This window comes from Saccostrea echinata, unplaced genomic scaffold (assembly GCF_033153115.1).
Source record: "Saccostrea echinata isolate AGI-Se365-2 ecotype Australia unplaced genomic scaffold, CSIRO_AGI_Sech_v1 ptg000027l, whole genome shotgun sequence".
Classification (NCBI taxonomy): domain Eukaryota; kingdom Metazoa; phylum Mollusca; class Bivalvia; order Ostreida; family Ostreidae; genus Saccostrea; species Saccostrea echinata.
This window is the reverse complement of record NW_026889776.1, coordinates 10,721,937-10,744,242: the sequence shown is the minus strand read 5'-3', so window position 1 is coordinate 10,744,242 and position 22,306 is coordinate 10,721,937. Positions and strand designations below refer to the sequence as shown.

General features: G+C 33.6%; 2 protein-coding genes across 4 annotated transcripts; both read right to left on the bottom strand.

Annotated features, from left to right (window-relative positions):
* Positions 1-200: 200 nt before the first annotated feature.
* LOC133193376 (potassium voltage-gated channel protein Shaw-like) lies at positions 201-10,553 on the bottom strand. Of its 3 annotated transcripts, none has more exons than XM_061329314.1 (5): positions 10,514-10,553; positions 8,250-8,638; positions 6,751-6,831; positions 5,754-5,972; positions 201-2,166 (listed from the first exon to the last, which is right to left on the bottom strand). In XM_061329314.1, the coding sequence occupies exons 2-5, from the start codon at positions 8,592-8,594 to the stop codon at positions 1,225-1,227; spliced, it is 1,587 nt and encodes a 528-aa protein (XP_061185298.1). In that variant the 5' UTR covers positions 8,595-8,638; positions 10,514-10,553; the 3' UTR covers positions 201-1,224. The 3 variants fall into 3 exon arrangements, with proteins under 3 accessions (XP_061185298.1, XP_061185296.1, XP_061185297.1); XM_061329312.1 differs by lacking the exon at positions 10,514-10,553 and adding an exon at positions 9,838-9,874; XM_061329313.1 differs by lacking the exon at positions 10,514-10,553 and adding an exon at positions 9,036-9,073.
* A 2,877-nt stretch (positions 10,554-13,430) lies between these two features.
* Positions 13,431-15,797, bottom strand: LOC133193200 (probable glycoprotein hormone G-protein coupled receptor). Its single transcript, XM_061329168.1, has 4 exons — positions 15,788-15,797; positions 14,884-15,447; positions 14,586-14,672; positions 13,431-13,573 (listed from the first exon to the last, which is right to left on the bottom strand). Exons 1-4 carry the CDS (start codon positions 15,795-15,797, stop codon positions 13,431-13,433), a joined length of 804 nt encoding a protein of 267 aa, XP_061185152.1.
* Positions 15,798-22,306: the final 6,509 nt, after the last annotated feature.

The window sequence follows — 22,306 nt, the reverse complement described above, 5'->3', positions numbered from 1 at the left end:
CCTCGTTAATATATTTTTTTTTATTTGGCTTTTTAATAATAACATAATTTTCCGATAAGAGCAGTAATAATTTCCTTTTTCTACAGGCTCACCTTAAAGTGCAGCTTTATGTAAAAATCTTTGTATAAAATTTCAAGTAAATATATTGTTAACAAAAAAAAAAAAAAAAAAAAAAAAAAAAAAAAATTCTTTTTCCAATTCATTTTTTAAATGCATCACTTCGTGAAATTCTTATCACAATATTTACATTGTTAAAACATGTTAAATGTAACATTCTATTTCTTTCTTTATTTTTTTAACAAAAATATATAATTCAAATATTAAAGGTTAGATTAACGTTTGATATAATGTGGAAGACAACGACTGCTTCTTCAAAATCGAGACAAATACAGACAAACCTCGTTATCTCGAACTCGACGGGACCAAGATTAAAGTTCGGGGTATCCAAGGATTCGGGTTGACGGGGTTTTAAAGAAACAAACATAAAAACTGGTAACGAGATATTGGTGTTCGAGATAACGAAGTTCAACTGTATACTACATTGTGATATATGTACAATGCAAACATGATGATTACAACACTGTCAAACTAATTAAATAAAATTGAAGTTTCAAATCAAAGCACTCGCCTTAATATAAGGTTTAACATTCTTGCTGATATCGACAATTCAAACAAATGTACTAACCAATAAATTATTAACAATGATATTTACATTACACATTTATACCGTTCTAGCGTTGACTTCATTTTTTTTTTTACTATCGAGAATATGCACATACCTTTTTAACAATAAACATGGTAGAGTTGTTGATTGAGAACAGTAAAAGGGCTTTCTGTGTGCATGTAATCCACATGTAAATACATACTAATGTGAACATTTATTTTCAAAAATTCTTTCAAAAACCCATATCAAGTTCACAAACAGAATATAAACGTCCCTAAGTATACATATTTCAGTCAAGTATCCATAAATTCTATTGCTCGATAAAATAGAAAAAAAACTATTTCATACAAATAACAGTTTAACAATGCAAACATATTTTTTCATCTCAAAGTCACAAATCCGACTCGAAGCGAAATTGCATCGTGTAGTCATTTGGATATCACTAACTTTATCTAGATTTTATGAATCTTCTAAACAGGAAGTACTGGTACGTGCAATTTTAAATGCAGATCGTCCTTGTTGCTTTTCGCCAGTAGCTAAAGGTCTTTAATCCTAGAGTTTTAAGTCTGTTCCTCGTGGACATTGCATAGGTTGACTTGTTCACCGTTAGTAGAGGGATTATTATTGTACAAAGACGTTTCTTTTTCAATTTCTTCACTTTCCACTTTTTCTTTTGCTTCTTCGTCACTCAACGCGAATTCCAGATGTTTGTAGTACATGATGAAGTTATTCACGAGAACCGGAACTGAGAATCCGATCATTAAAAGCCCGGATAATGCCGTAAACGACCCCACAATGTATCCTAACTCCGTCACGGGATACATGTCTCCATAGCCAACGGTTGTCATGGTGATGAGGCTCCACCAAAAACTGTGCGGAATGCTTTTGAAAGTGTCTCTGTCGTCAACAAAATAGATCAATGACGAAAATATTAACATACCAACTATGATGAACACGATCATTAAAAGTAGTTCCTTAAGGCTTGACTTTAGGGTGTATATTAGAATCCATAATCCAGGAACATGACGGATTAATCTGAAAATTCTTAAAACTCGAGCAACTCGTAAAACGGAGATATAATTAATGTCTACGTCATATCGCATATCTGGGTGTAGGGCGTAAACAAGGATTTGAATGTAATCCGGTATAATGGCCAGGATATCGACCACGCCCATCATGGATTTCATAAATTTGAATTTTCTCCTGGCAAATAGGAACCGTGTTATGTATTCTATAGTAAAAAATATCAGGCAGGAAATATCTATTGCCGTGAAAACTGGATGTGTTACTTTCACCGAAATGAATTCCACATTATTAAGATGGGATGAAGAATTCACTGTCGTCGCATTCGACGATGTAAAGTTTGATGACGTCATATTTTGTGTAGCACTTCCGGTTCCGGGTTTTGGTATTCGTATTTTGTTTTCAAAGACAGGATGCGTCTCGATCACAAAACTGCCTATGGATACGAGAACGAACAACAGTGATACGTAGCCATACATCTGGAAGTAAAACAAAAACGAAATATTTTACATATTTCTACTAATATACGTGAACTTGCAAGCTTTAGGGAAAAAGGTACATGTACTTAAAATCATTTATCTTTTCCAATGCAAAGACAAACAGACGGACCGACATCAGCGATACGCAGTCACTGAGCCAGATATCTGAAGGTAAAAAAGTAAAACAAACCAAGTATTTCTGCCAAGTTTCAAAAACATGAACAAGTACATATAATTTTCTGCTGTAGAACGAAATGCTGTACGACTAAAACATTCAATTTCTTGCAATTTGTAAATGTATCTATAATAGGCAAACTGACGAATCCCCGTCAGTGATACATGTATACAGATATAAATCTGACGATAGAAAAATATTGTTATAGCCTTTAAAAATTGGTTCCTATATAAATCTATATACAAAAAAAATCTAACATATCCAATGTTTAACTGAGCGGTCATAAAAAAAATCCGTTCAATGTTTGACCGCAGAGTGAGATATTGGAGCTTGTCGATGGACAGGCTCGTAGCAACGGTTTCAAAAGTAGGGGAAGGGCAACTTCCCTAAAAAATGTGACAAGCAAAAAATAAATAAATAAATAAAAATAATAATGATAAACTGACCAGAAGTGGGGGGGGGGGGGGTCAACTTCCCAAAATTATCTGACAAGCAAAAAAAAAAAAAGGTAATTTACTGTCCATATCCTGAAATTTGCCGGTGCTCGACTTTAACACATAAAAAAGGGGGCAGCATCTAAAGGAAAATTTACTATAGCAAAATAGTTTACTCAGAAAAAAGTGGGATGAGGGTTGGGCCAACTGCCCCCTCCCCCCCTGCGTTCTACGGACCCGATGGCCGATGGATATTGGACCGCTTACGTCACACTGTGGCCGGGATCAGCTAAATCTTATTTGCATTCGTTGGTGTTCGGCAGTGACAGAATTGACCGAGTTTTACTGCAATGCGGGTAAATGGAAGCCAGCACAAGATACATATTTCAAATAAATAAATAAAAGAAAATAAAAGTATAACAAAACATTTATTGTCTGTGTTCCCATGCAATATGCGTTTCTGTCGACCCATCGAACCGAAGAGTTTGGGTCCGACATAACGCATGCTGCCCTTGAACCCAATCAATAAATGTATAGCACTGCTTCTAATATACATATATATTTGGTTTGCTGTAAAACGGAGACATTCGAAATGTTTCATTTTTTTCAATCACACAGACCGGTCGACAGAAAGAAAGAAAATTTTGAAAGAGGTTAGCATGAGTTGTCGCTCATGATATACACAAAGAATTCTAACTGATCGTTTCGATCGAATCGAAGTCCACGACAACTAGGTAACCATATATGTGCACCAAAAATGATGTTTGATTCTTAGATATACATTTTTTTCAATAAGCAAGCATATAAATGATATTAGATATGACAATACACTGATTAAAGACAACGGAACACCTATAAAATTCACAGGTGCTTCGGGACGGGTTCTCTTTTTGTATCAGAAAGTGTAAATTTTTTTTTTTTAAAAAAAGCTAATTTTAAGTTATATTTTGGATTTTACAGTTGTAATACCTTGTGAATGTGTCATAGAAAATATATTATTTAAAAAAAGTCGAAGAACCCTTGGGGTAGGGAACAAGGAGGAGGGCTGTCCCCAAGCACCTGTGATAAAATTAAAAAAAAAATATTTGGGTGACCTAGGTCATAACCAGAACTTAACTATGACGACAACAGCGTTGTATTCCCTTGGCCCATTCCCACCGGTTTATTTTTTATCCCCACAATTAAAATTCAGTTGCCAGCATGGATTTAAGAGTTTTATTAGCCCCTGTTTAATGCGCCGTTTCACATTTCTTTCGATGTGAGATTTATTTTACTTTCCCCAATAATCAGTGTCTTGTATTGTCCCACGGCAAGACACTGCTAACATTCAAATTTCTAAATCTGTGTTGAATTAATCGTATGTTTGTAAGATGTAATTAATTGTTCGTAAACTATGGCGAAAGGATTTCAATATATTGTTGTAATCCTTTAATTTAAAGCTTTATGCTCTTTGTTCACATAAAATTTAAAAAGGAAAACACTACGTCTGTGCTAAAATAGCCATTACTTAAGTCTTTTTATATACGCCATAATATGCCCTGATATGTCTATAGTGAAGGATGGATTTTAACCTAATATCTTCCTAAATCGACAAATTTGAAAAAACAGCTGTACATGTATATAGGTGCGGGTTATCAGCCATGTTACAATATGTAATATTTAATGAAATTATTACATTATTTTGATCTTACAATTTGCAACAAAACCAGCCAAGTGTAATGATAATCTATGTTAGGGGTCAAATATTAGGAATTTATTCATTGGAAATTTTTTAAAAACATTTTCCGAATTTTAAATAAAATTTAGCTATTGCACTATCATTTGATCGTTTTAAACAGCGGCTATTACATTTCATGTTATCATATTTACCTCAAGATCAAAGCAAAATCAAGTACCGGTAAGATAAAATTTAATAATCTAGTTTGAGGATTCACATATTAGATACATAAATATTATATATCTATATCCTGGCTCTGTGGTTCAAGTATAAAACAATGTTCCGTGGCGCAGCCAGAGTTCTTGTTTTTTTTTTTAAACTGTTGCTGCTTCTTAAACTTTACACGAAATAGTAAATGGGCGCTTTACTATAAGAAAGAGGAACCAAGGTGTTTATATATTGAAATAAACCACAGGAAAGTTCAAGCGTTAAATAGAGTCCTATACCAAATTCTTATTTTGTTTTTCACTTTCAATTTGTATATGATATATGATAACCGTGATAAACGAATTCAAATTGAAAAAAAAAAATCTAAATTTAATAGAGAACATTAATTTAAAGGAAGAGACTATAGACAAATATACTCATTAACAGTATTACACAAACAAAATATTAGGCCGCTTTGCCTGGTAACATTATTCTTGACGCAAAATGTAATAAAAACTTTACGCCCTCCACCCTCAACTGGAAATCCTACAGAGTCCCCTGGTTTTACTTGTATTACATTTTATGTTTTATGATTCTGTTTCATCCATATTTTCACACCACAAAGTCATCAAATGAAGGTGACTTTATAACAAACATAAAATTTATTTTTGTTTTAGAAGCCTGTACATAGTGCCTTTGATTCATGGTAGTTTTTTTTTAAAGTTGAACTTCAGTTGCTGCATGAGCTCGCGCTAAACATTAAGTCTGGTCAAAATTCAAAAAGCCATAAAAATAGGGACCAGAAATAATTTGTTTATGTCCAGTGATCTTTCACTATTTTAGCTTGCATCAACTGGTTTTTATAAATATTATGGAAAAAACTATTGTGAACTGGTGGTGGAGGGGGTTGGGGGGGGGGGGTAGGGGGTTGTTCTTCTTCGTCATCCATTAGTTGTTACTTTTTAAGCCTTGTGTTTTCCTTAAATTGTGAATGAATTAAAGGACCAGTGAAATGTTGTCGAAATTGACCAAACCCCTGGATATCTCCTCGATATCCTCGCTTGAAATTTGTGACAGTATTTCTAAAACAACACAACTTCTCATACACACAAACCTTGGCGGTCCGACTGGAGTTCGGCTTGTTCAGAACCAACCATACTTGGTTCTGCATTTTACCCCAGCAGGTCGTTGGTTTGACCCTTGAACTCAACACCTCGTCCATGGATCCCTTCCGGTCCCTTTCCAGCTGCATCAGCGCCTCCAGTGTAGAGTTCCAGCTGTTATAGTGCGACCAGCAGCACTTCTGTATGATGTCGTCACTGACACCCCAAAACTACAACGGAATGATGACTGCATTTAATTCTAATTTTATTTTAGCTGATTCCACCATGATTCGATTACATTCACTTTAAACTAGACTTATTCATCCTTCAAACTAGACTTATTCATCCTTCTTATAAAATGTGAATTTTATTTAAGCTCGCTCTTTCATAATTTATTTTTATTAAAGGGTATGATGTCCGATACTGAATTTTGATTTTCTTCCATTTTCACAGTGAAGAGAAAGGTGTACCACACATCTATCCCTTTTTCTTCCTTTCAAATACTTCCTGTTTAAGAGTTTAAAAATAACAAAAAATGAAAGAAAAATTTCTGAGCCAATCGTCCAGTTCTGATATGCCATAAGATGGAACTGCACCATTCAGTCAACTGAATCATCAATGATCACTGAAAGATGTGGAAAGTTGACTGAATGGTAGAACTCTGCCAGTCAGTCAGTAGCTATAGACTTTCAGTTACCGGAATTGCATAGTTTCATCCAGAGCATGCGGGCTTTGTACAATTAAATTCTCAACCAGAGAGTTTGAGTCGCAAGCCATGACTTCGTTCAAGATCATAGTTACCAGCCCTGCTTATATGTCAGATATCTAAGTCTATTGAACGCTACGTAGCGGCCAGGCTAGCATATTTCCACGCAGATCTGCGTGACCGCTAAGATCATGCACGCACCCCTGAAATTGTTATGACCCACGCATTTAAAACAAAGTCAAATTTAACAAACATGCAACATGCTCATACTACCAGTCAAAGTGGTATTTGGCATTTCTCACCATTAACTCCTCTCTCGCTGCAGGGCCGCATATAAAAGAAGGAAGGTGAAGCTCCCCAGTCCGTAAGTAATTCAGAATCGCCTGTGAATTATAAATTTTCATATGTATTGTAAATTTTCAATTAATGCTTCATATATACAATAACCAAACAAACAAGCACTACATATCGAAGCAAAAATGCATGTTATTATTAATCTATGGATCACTATTATGATGATTTATCATTTTAGATAATTAATTACAGAGAAATAAACAATCATTCATTATGCATAACGTCTGGGCAAATAACACTTAGAAAACGTATGGTAAATACATGTGTAGTATTTTCTTGTCACGAAATGTTCGAATTACGTAATCATTCCCTAAAATTAATTCTACTCCTTGTCAAACGCCGTTGAACATTTGCAGACGCACTTTTACAAAGACATTAATCATATAACTTTGCAGAAATATCTAATCTGTTTTCAGCTCTACAGACAGTCTTAATGTTAATTGTGAAACAACATGATGTCAATGTTTACTATTTGTATGGGCGTGACTGCGCTGTTTCGGAAGTACATATTGTGACCTTTTGGCCGTGTAAAGTGATTAGAAAGAAAACTTTAGAAAGAAATAGAATATCTCTATTAAGAATAATTCTTTTTACTGTAACTGGAAATTTTCTGACGAGCAGACACAAAAACCTGAACAACTTGTTTAAATCTGAAAATCCCATTGCGTTTATGTGTGTGTGTGGGGGGGGGGGGGAGGGGGGGGTAGGAGAAGACATTTGACATTTTTCCTCAGATAGATGACTCTCCTTACCGTTTTAAGGAGGGTCCGTGTTTCCTTCGGGGGGGGGGGGGGTGTCTAAGGTTAGTTTTTTGGTTACTAATTACATAGAAATTTAATGACTCAGAAAATTCCAGGGAGGTCCGGAACCCTCTAAATACGCCCTTGTCCTTCTTATTATATAAAAGGATGTTTAATACAAGGATATGGTTGGTTTAGAAGGAACTAATACGTACTCGTACGTAAAAAACTCAAAATTAGGAACTGTTCAGAATTTCCGTTTCACGTCTAGTAATTAGAATCCAACCTTAATACTTTATTCCTCGAATAAATTAAAATTCCATTGTTTATGTCAAGGTTATATTAATTATCAGTTGATTTATAAGCCTACCGTCATGATATTCTTCCCTACATGTACCACATCCAGATTTTCTACCTAACCTTGAACACGTCTGGATTACTTTTATTCTTATCTTGAACATATTCAGTTCAATTTTATCCTAATTTTGAACACTTTCAGATCAATTTCATCCTTCTCTTGAACACATTCAGATCAATTTTATCCTTATCTTGAACACATTCAGATCAATTTCATCCTTATCTTGAACACATTTAGATCAATTTCATTCTAATTTTAAACACATTCAGATCAATTTCATACTTGAACACATTCAGATTAATTTCATTATTATCTTGAACAAATTCAGATCGACCATTTTCATCTTTACCTTGAACACATCCGGATCACGATCAAAGAAATATTCCTTCCGGTCCTCGTTGTAATAGCGTTTAAGAAATGTATCGTCCGCTAACGGACTGTTTGGTTGGCTGTGTAATGTTGAGCGATACGTCTCGAACCTGGTACCTCCGACATTGAAAACCACTCGCTCACGAGAGAATGCCATATTCACGGATATTTTCCCTCCTTTCTTTTTGTCCACTTTGGCCCCAGGGAGCAGTGCGTGGAGCAAATTCTGATTTGCAAGACCTCCTTTTTTCTTGGACCTCATCATTTTGGATGAAATTTTTGTCTCCCCTTTACAGGATCCCGATTGTGCTTTGATAGATGACATGGTACATTGATTCTTCTAAATATTCTTGGTCAGCCAGAAAACGCCTTATTTAAATGATAAAAAAATAATAATATAACGTAATTTTGGAGGAAAACATTAACGTGCTATAACGGTCTCGCTTCTGTGTCATTTTTCTTAATGGCCGAGTGCTCAGGGAGAATGTGGACACTGGGTGTTTGAAAACCGTTGAAATGTATACATTTGTGACAGAAAGCTCTCGACAAACAGTGACAAAGTGTTCCGTATTAGTTCACAACATAAAACTTTATGGCGGCCCCTCAAATGTTTACATTTCATTCAACTTATTAATAAAAACTAATGCCAATTATATTACGGTATGTAAACAAATAGCATTTTTGTTAAATTAAATATTTATATTCAAAATGAGCTTGGCATTTTAAACACTTCATCAGGAAGACGTAGTTAATCTTTTAAACTTACAAGAGGAGTAGATTCATTTATAACCTTATAGAATCACAAAGAAATCTCTCTCTCTCACACACACAATAAAACCATAATGTGCAATGTTATTTTTAAAAAACAAAAGAAAAAAAACCCTCTGCTATGGTCCCTTGTCTCGTGACAATGCATAATCTTAGTTTCGTTTGATAAATAGCTTTTTACACCAAATAGCTATACATATGGAATATTTAATGCATTCGGTTTTCATTTAATGAAAAAAAAAATGTGTTTTTATAACACTATTCACAAGTGCATACCGTACAAAGGAGTTCGACTTCGTGGCAGTGTGCGATTCAAAACAGTACATAATTTACTTAAGTGGACGTCATTTAATGGATTTTAAACAGAGTTCAAATATTAAAAAAAAAAAATTGAGATTTATTTGCGTAACCTCTGAATTTATGCATTATAAGTCTAAAATGGTGCACAATATAAAACGTGAGATGGGGCTCTGTACATAGGTAATGATCTTTTTTGAAACAATTAAAATAATGAAAAAATGTACATATAGAGAGCTTATACTGTATTATCTATATGAGTATTTGGAATTGTTATATAAAGAGTCCATTACACAAGACTTTATTTAAACTTGTAGGCTCAAAATATTAATTTTATTTGTTATTTTCCGCATTACAACTCAAGCGAAGCAAATTAGCATAAAGCATATTTCAAGGAGATGCACATTTATCTGCGGAGTTGAAAGTTGAATGCGGAATGTTAGTTAATTAACGTTTTGTGCCCCCCCCCCCCGCCCCTGAATAATAAGAAAACTAAAACTCACCTGCTTATTCGTAAATGGTTTATCTAGACTGAGTGTTCCTGTGGAAAATATTTACTCAGGGAATATGCTAAAAATTTTTTTTGTTCGAAAAGTCACCTAAAGTTTAACGACACAAGGATATATATAATTCGAGGTGTTTACTTTGAAATGAGGAATAAATTTATTTTTATGGTTTGCGACGTTACTTAGGTTACAACTAAAATTAAAAGGAAACACTCTGTCGGGGACAAAATATATCAACAAAAGGGATTTATCATTCATCAAAGATCAAGATTTCAAAGTCAGATTTTATATCCATTTATGTTGCTGATTTTTTTTTTCTCTCTCTCTCTCAAAATTTATCTATTTATTGAAGTTCACATTTTTTTCTCTTTTTTTTGCAGACCTTCCTCCCATGTAATTTTAAACCGTTTGTAGTATCAATATTTCAGATAATGGATACTTTTTCTTCCAGGTTTTTTTTTTGGCCGATGATCATTTAAATGTTATTGAATCTTACAAGAATGCACAGCAAAAAAAAAAAAAAAAAAATAATAATAATAATAATAAATGCTTAGGGAGAATAAAAAGTCAGGTTTTTTAAAAGCATGAACCCTCTCTCTCTCTCTCTCTCTCTCCTCTCTCTCTTAAACTTTAATGTCGAAATAAATGTAATAAAAAAGACATCTAAACTTACAACATTTTGACAGCCATTTTTGAGAATTCCATGCTAGATAAGCTGTAAGTGCTCTGGTGAAGGGAACCTTTTATACTTCCTCAAAAATACAACATTGACAGCTTATGCAAAATGCATGATGGAAGGTTTGTTACAAAATCTGCACATCCTTCACGTCTATGACGAATGATTGGGTTGAGATTTTCTGCAATTATGCACATATATTTTTTATTACCTTTTTCAACAAAATTGAATAAAAATTCTTATAAGTAAACATGACGCAGTGATCCGGTATGTGAAGTACATCACATGTTTTCATATTTGGTTATTAAATTTACATGCATGCAATGCTTGGGGTCATATTTTTTTTTTTTTGGGGGGGGGGGGGGGCAGAGAATCTGGTTTAAAATGGGAAGGGACATATCAATTAAACTATTAATTTATGACATTTATGGCATTTTTGGACAACACCTTGCTATATAAGTATACTCTGATAGAACCAGGCGATATATATACATACGCTCAAGATTTCTCTGTTGGTTTAATTGAAGACATTAAAACGGATTAAAGTTTGTATTTAATTTGTTCAGTGCATGAATTTCGTTGAAAAATGAATACAGAAGCGGTATGTTGAAGATCAGATACTAAAATCCTCATATTTCATAAACCGTGAAAATTTTCTTCGAAATGTATTAAAAGACCATGAAAATTATTTAGTAAATGACATTCAGAGTTAAGGGTTGTGGTCAGAGGGAAGGGAAGGGAAAAGGGGGGGGGGGTAGAGTTTGGGAAATGGACCAAGTAGAAGTTTGATAATAAAAAAGTATATGTGAAAAGATTTAAAGTATGTTATAGGATATAAAGAAATTAAAGAAAAGAAAAGAATTGAGATAAAGATAGATTAAATATTTTCAAACAATTATCATATTATGTATACTATAATTACAGGCCTGCAGCGACGATTTTTCGAAGAGGGTGGGGGAATCTCCAAAAAATTTGACAATCAAAAATTAAAATAAAAAGAAATTTAAAAAAAATTAATTTAGAAAAAATAAATAAATTGCCAAAAATCCAATTTTGAGGTGGTGATGGGGTCTTACTCTTACTCAATTTTATGTATTTTTTTTTCAATGTGCACAAGAATTTTTCAGAGTTCGACTATACTTCAACAAAAACTGGAAGGGGTGGGGTGGGTCAAGCAGCGTTTAAATGAAAATCTAACATTATAAAGCAGAGGATTATTCACCCAAAACGTTCATCCCCTCCTCCGCAAACAAAAATTCTACACATCTGTATTTATAATTCCCTCGTAATTCGTAAGAACAAGCTAAATAAATTTAAAATGCAAGAGTCTCTGACGAGGGTGTAGCTCTAGATCAACTTGTAGAGTTCCTCAAATCATTATAAAATGTTAGATCTAGTTAGCAACATTAGTCCTAACAATACAGCAAATTCTGACCCCCAATATTTACCACGAATATGGAAGATTATGGTATACGCTATGTGTTGTAAATCAAGTGATCCCTACGTTTTATGCATCGTTAAAACATTCTCAAATGTGTTTTTATAAGGAAATTAATAAGAAAATTTCTCTTTTTCTCTCATAAATTGAGGTACTTAACATGTTTAAGAAGTTTCAATGAAAATGGTAGAGAGGTGTTTTGAAATACTTGTCATCAGACTCCGGACACGCACAGGTAGACAGTGGGAGAGGTGGATAGACGGCCACTTTAAATTTGACCAATGCAACAGCTAGGTCAACAACCAGCAGAACTAATGATCGATAAATTGTATGTTGTTTAACGTCCTATTCGAGTTTTCTTTTCACTCATATAGAGACGTCTCCGTATGCCGGTGAAGGCTTCATATTTAGACCCGGCACTTAGGGCCATTGAGCAGTGAGGGTTCTTTATCGTTCCAACGCCTACAGTGACACGGGACCTCAGTTTTTAATGTCTCATCCGAGAGACCTGTGGCTTTCATTTCTGTGCGTTGTGCTTCTCAAAGAAAGAGTCATTTCCTATATGTTTACGTGTAGGTGACCGGTCAAAACTTATGAAATCTGTTATAATTCAACTCAAGTGGAACTCTATATGTGAACTCCATTTAAATTAAAAAAAGTGAGCTACATGGATGTTGATAATGTATAAATGTATATACATGTATTATTTCTTTTTTCAATTGAGAAGTAGATTGTTTACGTTCAATGAATTGAAATAAAGCAATTTTTAGTATAATGGTAGAGACAATGAATTAAAAACAGTGTTTTTCAAAATATATAAACGTTTTAGCACAATTTCCGGGCACGTCTCCAGGCCTTGCGAAAAGTACATAATTAATTTACAGCAATATATATCATGGAAAGAGGGGTGAAGAATTCTTACCATGAAGCACTTTTGACCAGCAAAGTGGACGCCTTTTAAAGGTTTTAATTTACTTAAAATAACTGTCAGTTCAAAGGGACTGCATTGTGTTGAGAAGACCAAATTATCCCGTATAAACATGCAAATTACAAGGGGTTAAAAGAAACATTTTCAGAGAATTCATTTAAACTTCAGTGCATACTTCAATTAAACCCTTTAAATTGAGAAACCTGCATTTAAAGTCTGCCTTCACCCGGTGTGATATGTTTCCTTGTTTAAATTTATTACTTATTTGTTTTATACATATATGTATTTCCTATCAAAAAAGACTAAATTTCCTCTCCTTTTAATAAAATTACGACGGTCATATGTTTCTGAATCATTATTCATTCGCAAAATTACTATTCCGCAAATGTCCGAAATGCGGAAAAATAAAGAGGAATAGAGTATGGACTTACGATCTTTATCTAATATTTTACAAATAAAGTTTAAATTTTTTCTTTTCTGCTTGACATTTAATATATTCTAAACATTGAAGGGAAAGAAACTCAGGTTGTTGAAGAATTAGTGGTTCTTTATTTACATAAACACATCGGACAGCCTGTGGGCCCTATCCCGATTCCTTTATCACACGGCGCTACACACCGCAAGGGGGCGCAGGTCGCTCTCAATGTCGTTGTCGGCCTGGAAGTTGTTGTAGATGATGGCGAGGTCGGAACTGAAACAAACATAGAAAATGCATCTTAAAGTGACAAGGACACAGTTCTGCAGTTTATATGTCCATCAAAATTTTATATCCTACATGTTATAGATCTTTAAACTATAATCAAGGAAAACCAGCACATGATGTGTAGAGTGTCTGCAAATCGAACACACCCAGTAATACGTGAACAAAAACAAGAGCAGAGCTCGCGCCCATGTTTACAAACACAGGTATTTGATATAATGTTTTGAAGAATACCGTTACGATCGAGAATTAAACATTTTTACGTTAGTTCTACGAGATTTTTTTTCCCGTTTTCCCCGATCGTGAGAGGGGGCGCACGGAAGTTGTGGCCAGTCGGCGGGGGATGCTCGCTCCTCCATGGCACCTTATCTCACCTCTGGTATTGTTTGCTCTTCTCCCGATTTGTATTGTTTAAATGGACTTTGAGCTTGAACACTGTTCGTTATCTACATATATTTCATTCAAATCATTTTTGAAATAGACATTTAAAATTGTAAACAAACCGGCAATGCATGTGTGTCCATGTCCCTTTAATGACGAATGATTCTTTTTCATCTTTATCTTTTAAAATTCGCAATTATTATGTTTGGACTTCGTACTTTTGCTCTTATCACAAAAGTAAATAAAACTATTTATTTTTTCCCTCTCTACTTTATTTTCCTTTTTTGCATTATACTTATTTAAAAAAAAGACTTCCTTTAACCTTATACTTCTAGTTGTATGACTAAACCTGATTGCAACTACAACCTGTACAATACAACATGTACACTGTATATATATATATATATATATATATATATATATATATATATATATATATATATATATATATATATATATATATATATATATATATATATATATATATATATATATATATATATATATAAATTGCACGCACATAAGAACAAATTACTTTCAGGGCTGCAAAAATTATTTCTCAACACTTAACAATACAATTTAACTCTAGCTGGACTCTTCTGCTCTATGTTATTGTACTCACTGATGCATTCTGGACAGCCATTGATGTAGTGGACGTATTGTATGTCTGGACAAGATATTGGACGACAGGTCTGAGTGGCTCCCGTCGCTTTTATAAGTATTCAAAATAGAAAGTATGACATTTAAAATCTCAACGCACAATTTTCATGTTCAACAATATTGAAAAATGTATTTTCTTTCTCTCCACATGATATAATAATATATTATAACGGAAGAGTGTATTTTTTTTTTTTGGTCTTTTTCATGAAAATAAGTTGCATTTGAGAGACAAACTTTAAAAAGTAATTCAACAAACACACCTGTTGTTCGAATAGGAGTTGTTGTAGTAGGTGGCGCTTGAGTCGTGTGCACTGATAGTGGATTGGCTGGATTTCCAGGAATCTGGTTCCCAAGTCCAGACAACTGTCCGCCATTGTACCCACTTGGCTGTTGTCCAAAGACGCCGCTATTGGCTCCGAAGGGAATCCCTCCGTTTGTCTGTCCCGGATTTGCTGGATTATAATTAGTTCCGATTGCAGAACTTCCGAATCCGGAGCTGAGATAGGGGTTACCGGGTCCTAAATTTCCGGGATTATAGTTTGCTGGCCCGGATGACCCGGATAGAGATGAAAAGGAATTCATTGAGTTTGGTGACAAAAAAGACGATCCACCTCCGCCATTCGGAGTTCCTCCGCCATTTAAAAAACTGTAAGATAGGGAACCGCCATTGTTTGCCCCCATCGGGTACCCTGATGGATTCTGATGTCCAAGAATTGTTGCACAGGAACTGACGCAGTGGGAACATCCCCCCAAAGTGATGATACAGGTCTGGGGACAGATATTTGGAAGGACATTGCATTGAGTCTGTCGTCTGTTGAGATCCGCTAAAATAATGAAGTCTCAGCATAAATTTTATTTTCTGTAAAAAATTTGTTGCATCGTACAATTAAGCTGGTATGCCTATACCTACTATGCCTACGAATTCACAGCAGATGCGGACAAAAAAAAGAGAAATCTAAATCAATTATAAGTATAATTGCCCCGAATGCATGAGGCAACATATAGAACCTATCAAATTGATGGGAAACATTAAAAATGGAACACGTACAGTCAATTACAAAGTTTAGAGTTACCTCTCATAAAGATTTCACTAGTGTACAGAGAGTTGTGCCTCTTTTGGAGATAAGAACATCTATGTACTTGCATATGGAATGGAACACATACGTATTGTCATCTTTACGTAAGCTTTGTCCCATCAATCAACCGTTACTTTTTTTTTTTTTTTTTTTTTTTTTTTTTTTTGTATTTTTGCACACTTTTTATGTAAAAGTAAAATGCATTGTTTGAAATTTGATGAGGCATTCATTTGAAGAATGAAAAATACTGAAGCTCAATGAATCCGTAAAATAATTTTGCTGAATGAGTAAAGCAAACAAAGTTTGCTTTATGCATTTATGACTTTTTCACCTACTTCCCAGAACCTGCACTTTATTCATTGAACAATTGAAATTTAAAATTGGTTCAATTAAATTTAAAGACTGAAAACCCTTTAAGATAGTTTTGAATCTTTGAAACAACTTGAATGTATATTGCTAAAAATTAATTCATACAAAATCCACTTTACCATGAGCGTAAGATATAGCAAGCATCACATATATAAATCCTACGCTCTCCATTATGTGTCTAAATTTTGTCGTTTTCACAATTATCATTGAAGGTTAAGAGTAGTTCCCAGTTAAACATAATATTATCTTGCACCTGCCCCATTGTTATACGCACCTTACATACAATGTTGTGAATAACATAATTTTATCTTATGAATCGTATCATGTTTTACATAATCTATATCGATTTTATGAAAAACGACCACGTGCAATAATCGCCAACATCACAATAAACTTGTTTAAAATCATGTTTGTATTATTTTCCTCTATATAAATAAAATTACTGATGGTGTTTTATAAAATGGTAAATAGGGTCATCAGTTATATTAAATATACTTAATCAGATCGTGATAATTTCTGTATAATTACTATCGAAAATGCCATTTAGGATACAGCTTGAAAAAGGCGTCAGCCGACCAGAAGGAGAGGTTCATCAGAATTCAAGTTTCCCAGTCAAAAAAAAAAAAAGCTTTCATTTTCACACACATCAAAAACATTTCTTCTTTCCCTATCATATGATGTGGAAATGCCCTGTAATTACTGCTTCCAAGTTAAATAATGTTTCACTCTATAACTTTTGAGATGCATTAAATTTTATCCAGACATGTATATACTTAAAACATAGGCACGTATAATAAGGGGAAAAGGGGGGGAGGGGGGCAGGACGCCATTTTTTTTCCAAGCATAACATATTACTATTGAAAATGTTCATGGAAAGGCTGGTTCCCCCCCCCCCCCCCACACACTTTTTGTTGCAGTATAGTCAAATAAGGGTAATGTAGTAGTGTATGAAAAAAAAAAAAAATGGTAGGAAGAACTTACACCCTCCCCCCCCCCACTCCGCAGCTACCCCCACAAAATAGGATTTTCGAGTTTGGACAATTTTCCTTTTTTGTCAATTTTTTTCTGGTAGGTTGAATTTTTCCCCTGGCTGCCCCCTCCCCCTTTTCAAAAACGATGCTACGTCCCTGAAACAAGATTTTCACTTCCGAAACTAATTAAACTTTTTGATTGTCTTCTGGGCAGACCCATTCTTTTAAGCTGTTTTCTAATTGCAAATATTATTATAAAAATTACTTTTAAAACTTTGGCTTCAAATACTTCTAACTAAATCCGTTTAAGTATATATAATACAATGGATTTTCCTATTTAACCTTTCATGAAACACTAGTTTTTACTGCATGCATACTTTGTACTACATTTTGCAATAAATTGTCAATTCCCACCGTAGGTATAACTTCGTTTAGAATACTAGTTAAGAGTTTCATCTACTGAAAAAGATACCGTGTGGGCGAGACCCGATCGGTCTCTATATATACAAACATCAAGTTTAAAATAAGAAAACAATTATGATGCTTTGCGAGTATATTCATTTAACTACCAAGGAACTTTGTCGATATTTCCCCACATCTATGTGACCTCCAAGAGACATTGCGGGGCCAACACTGTGAAACGCTAGTTTCTATGTTGTGAGTTAATTTACTCTGTACATACTGTTGGACACGTCTAATTCAATCTTTTGTGATATTACATGTAGGGAGAGGGCGAATTAAGTTTTTAGAACTTGTGCCCAATCCCATTGTATATATTTATTGCAATAAAATATGTTCAAATGAAATCAACATCTGGAGGGGCATTACTTACATTATGAATTCAATTTTGTTCCAAAATGCCACATTATAATACATTACGACAAAAATATATAAACAAGTTACTACTCCCGAAAACCAAGTGTCTTCAAATTGGTACAGTTACTTAGTACACAGAATGTTAAAGAATTACGTAATTTAGGAATTTTTTTTTGTATTTACATTGTAGCTAAAGCAACAAAACATTTTATTTAAGCAATTAATAAATACTGGAACTTGTGCTGAAGTTCTTTGGATTCTGATTCGAAATAACAAAGATATAAAGGGAATTATAATTGATGGGGAGGAATACAAACTTTCACAATATGCTGATGGATCACCACAATCTATGGATGGTGTATTAAGAGAACTTAATTGATTTTTTTGCACTTGTGTCTGGTCTGAAAATTAATTTCACAAAAACTAAAATGGTTTGAATTGGCAGTAAAAATTTTTCCAAAGAAGTTTTTCATCACTCGAGACGGAAGTTAGATTGGAATAATTCTACTTTTGATCTTCTTGATGTAAAACTTACTATTAATTTAGACGAAATGATTAAATATTGATCTGAATTATCCCTCAAAATTAAATGAAATAAAGCGATTGATAAAACAATGGCGATTAAGAAAACTTACTCCAATTGGTAGATTAACAGTGATTAAATCCTTGATTATACCAAAGATGAACAATTTGATATTGACTATTCCGAACCCTAATAAGGAACTCCTAGATGAATTTAAGAGAGACCTTTACTACTTTTTATGGGGAAGTAAAATTCATAGGGTTAAGAAAAATGTTATGATTCAAGATCATGGAAATGGTTGATTGAAAATGATTGAATATATAGATTTTCTATGTGCATTAAAATCAACATGGATCCGAAGACTAATTTACTCAGACACAAAATGGGTAAAACTTCTTCAATCAGAATTAGGAATGAAAGTTGAATCTCTATGGGTAAGAGGTTTAGACTTTACTGTTAATATGTGTAATAAAATAAGAAACAAGTTTTGGAAAGAAGTTTTACTTAATTGGGTAAAAATAATTGAATCTGGTAGTCAAAATAATATGCAAATCCTTCATGAACATATATGGTTTAATCCGAGAATTAAAATAAACAACTTATCTTTTTTTTGAAAAGTTATTTTGATACAGGCTATGTTTTTGTAAGAGAACTGTTTAACTCTGAAGGAGAATTTGTATGCCTTGAATACCTCACAAATCTATAGCTAAATGTAAAAACAAATTTTGTAGAATATGCAGGTTTAAAAGTAGCTGTTTTAAAAATATTGAAAATTATTGATATTGAAAAAAGAGAAGAAAATGGACCCTTTATCCCAACTTCGCTTTATATTTTTTTCATAAAAGTACAAAAGGCTGTAAAGACATGTACAGTATACTCATTAGGAAGAAAAAGAAAGCAATTAGGGTCCTAGAAAAATGGGGAAATAATGGAAGTTTTTTGACGATATAGACTGGAACAAAATATTCGAACTTCCTTTTAAAGCAACAAAAGGAGCAAAATTTCAGTGGATGCTATTTCAATTACCGCATAGGATTATTGCAACAAATAAATACCTTTATAAACTCAAACTAATTGATTCACCTGTTCCTTTTGTAAACAAGATGTTGAAACGATTGAACATTTATTTTGCGAGTGTTCCCGTGTTAAAAAATATGGTGTCACATTTAGGAGTGGTTTATATATAAGTTTCATTTTTCATTAATTTTGATAGTCAGGATATACTTTTCGGCAAATTCAATAATAAAACCATGTTTAGACTACACAATATATTAATACTTACTGTTAAGCAATTTATTTTTGCAAGTAGGTTTAAAAATGTGCATAAACTAAGTATCTCAATGCTAGAAAAAAATATTGTGGATAGAATATTAGTTGAAAAATTTATACTTTTAAGAAATTACTGTAAATTTTCAGAATATGAAAATTGAAAAATTTAAACTTTTAAGAAACTGTAAAGAGGGTGTTGCAGAAACTCGCGATTATTCCCTAAATCGAGAAGGACATTTAAATACCCACGACGCTTGAAGAGTTATCTCTAAATATAGATACATGTAATGCCACGTAGATGACTTTATTTATACGGCGGGTATGTCCAGCTTGTTATAACAAAACATTTCACATTTTACGTTTATTTTTCCTAACATAGACTGGCGACCTGTAAGTAAACTTTTTTTTCTTCACATCTATGGTCACTGTCGCTATATTACACGAGAAAAGTTAGAACGCTAAAAAGCACAATTAATGGCAAGTGCACCTCGCACATCATTTTGAAAGATGTACTGTAGACAGCGTGCGTTAATATTTTTCAATATATAAAAATGTGTCCACTAATCACTCTTTTAATGCAATATCCAAGAAATTCCATTGAGTCATTTCAATTTAGTTGTTTCAAGTCAAATCTGAGCCACTAATTAACAGAACAATAATGAACGAAATGCGTATGAAAAAATTAAATTATTTAAAATGATAGTCCTTTATTTTTTAAGACAATTTTTTAAGACATCGCCACTGAATAATAACATTAAATGTACGTCTTATTAGTTTTATCAAAGTTTTTCACAATATCAAGGAAAACAATTTTGCATTACCCAATAATTAATAATTATATATTAATATTACCCATTCTGACATTCTCTTTCTCTCTGACGCTGACGCGTCGGTTGACAATGGTTTTCCTTGGGGTGTCAATTTCAACAGTTACCCTCAAAAACGTGCACTATTTATTTTATTATACTGAATGTCTTATTGATTTCGGATGTCATAAAAAAAAATATTCGGAGATCGTCGTTAAGTTCACGCGTAGAAAGCTTTCAAACTCCCCGCTTCTATTTTTCTCAATAAGAAAGCTTCGGAAAAGATTTACCAACCTCTTTATTGTTTGTTTGCTATTCAAAAAGTCAGTTTGCACTCGCAAAGATGTTTCGTCTGTCGTTTGTTGTTTTCAAGTAAGCTACATCGGACGCAAGCTTTAATTGACGTCGTTTATTTGCCTTCTTTCAAACGCACAACCGACGTTTTGAGAATTCTACGGTGAACCGTACGCGCATGATTTGAACGCATGTGATATTTTCGTAATGTTACCCGTTGTCAAGTATGTTGCTAACGCTGAGGGTAACATTACGGATTGTTAAATGCTTCTATAGTCTGTCCCACCAAGCTATTGTCACCACTTTTTGCAACATATCTCAAAATATGTAAATACCTTGGCCTTCAGCCCAGGTCCGATCGATAGATCATTTTTTTTCCAATTTTCCTCCATTTATCCGAACCCTCGAGTTCAACTGGTGTATTGACACGGCGGCAAATTCAAAGTCTACGGGGATTTAACATTGCCAAAATGGCCGTCACTTCGGAAGGGGATCCATCATTATTCGTGGATTTCCGTACTTTACCGTCATTGACGTGATGACGTAACACACTTTCGGAAATTCTCTGCACTTACGGACGTCCGGAAAAGCATACCGCCCGAGACTTACCAAGCACCTAATACACGTGTATTTTAAAATTAGTGATAAAATACGGAGTTTTAAGCATACATTGCATATCAATTGACAGAAGAAGTTTAAAAGAGCTAAACACTGCGACCCATTTGAATTCATATACTCAAGGATTCGTAAGTTTGAATGTTAAAAACATTCGAGGCTGCAAAATATCAACCAAGGAAGAGTGCCATGACTGCTTTGCCAAAACATGTAAGCGAATACGTTCTATAGAGTGTAAATGTAAACAAAATCTACAACTTTACCTTGCACTGAGTAAATCCCGAACACAATATATATATATAGTTCAATGTAAACACGATTAAACATCTCGTCACTTCTATACATGTCCCGTAAGTGCACTTCCTGGATTTATATACTTATAACACTTATCACACCATATGTCCACCTTTGTTAATACTTTTTGAATCTTTGTGCAAAACAAGACTTGTAGTCTGCATCAAACTACGTCACCAGTGGATTTTGACCTTGCCCTTCGAAAACTTCCTGTATCGGCATTAGGTAAATCCGGGCCCTGAGATTTTAAACATTTTATATCAAGTCTTTCCATTAATAAATGCCAGAATACCAAAGATCAAGGACACACTCAAACATGTACTCATGGAATACATTTTATTTTTTTTTTATATCTGTAGATTTTCCATGAATATGAACTTTTAAAATATAACCAGGGATCTCTTATTAAAGTATATAGGTCCCTGATATATAACACACACTTTTTAAAAAAAAAATGTATATTTGCAGGAAATATAAATTCTTCTCTAATCCCTCTCATATTATTTTTTCCAAACATTAAGAAAAAAAATAATTAAAAACTATAGACAAAATTAAGTAAGCATAAATAATACAAAGCATTTTACAGCTGTTTTATTTGGAAACAAGAATTTAATTGTAGGATACAGAATAGCTGGCTGATGGAGACATCA

Bases quoted from the DNA above. Each gene is read 5' to 3' on its own strand.
- LOC133193376 (XM_061329314.1), bottom strand. From the start codon at position 8,594: ATGTCATCTATCAAAGCACAATCGGGATCCTGTAAAGGGGAGACAAAA. The intron at 5,973-6,750 runs GTGAGAAATGCC...ATTCCGTTGTAG, and splicing joins CAGCGAGAGAGGAGTTAATG to TTTTGGGGTGTCAGTGACGA. The intron at 2,167-5,753 runs GTTTGTGTGTAT...TTTTACTTCCAG, and splicing joins ACTCCAGTCGGACCGCCAAG to ATGTATGGCTACGTATCACT.
- LOC133193200 (XM_061329168.1), bottom strand. The intron at 14,673-14,883 runs GTGTGTTTGTTG...TACTTATAAAAG, and splicing joins AACTCCTATTCGAACAACAG to CGACGGGAGCCACTCAGACC. The intron at 13,574-14,585 runs GTGAGTACAATA...TGTTTGTTTCAG, and splicing joins TGGCTGTCCAGAATGCATCA to TTCCGACCTCGCCATCATCT.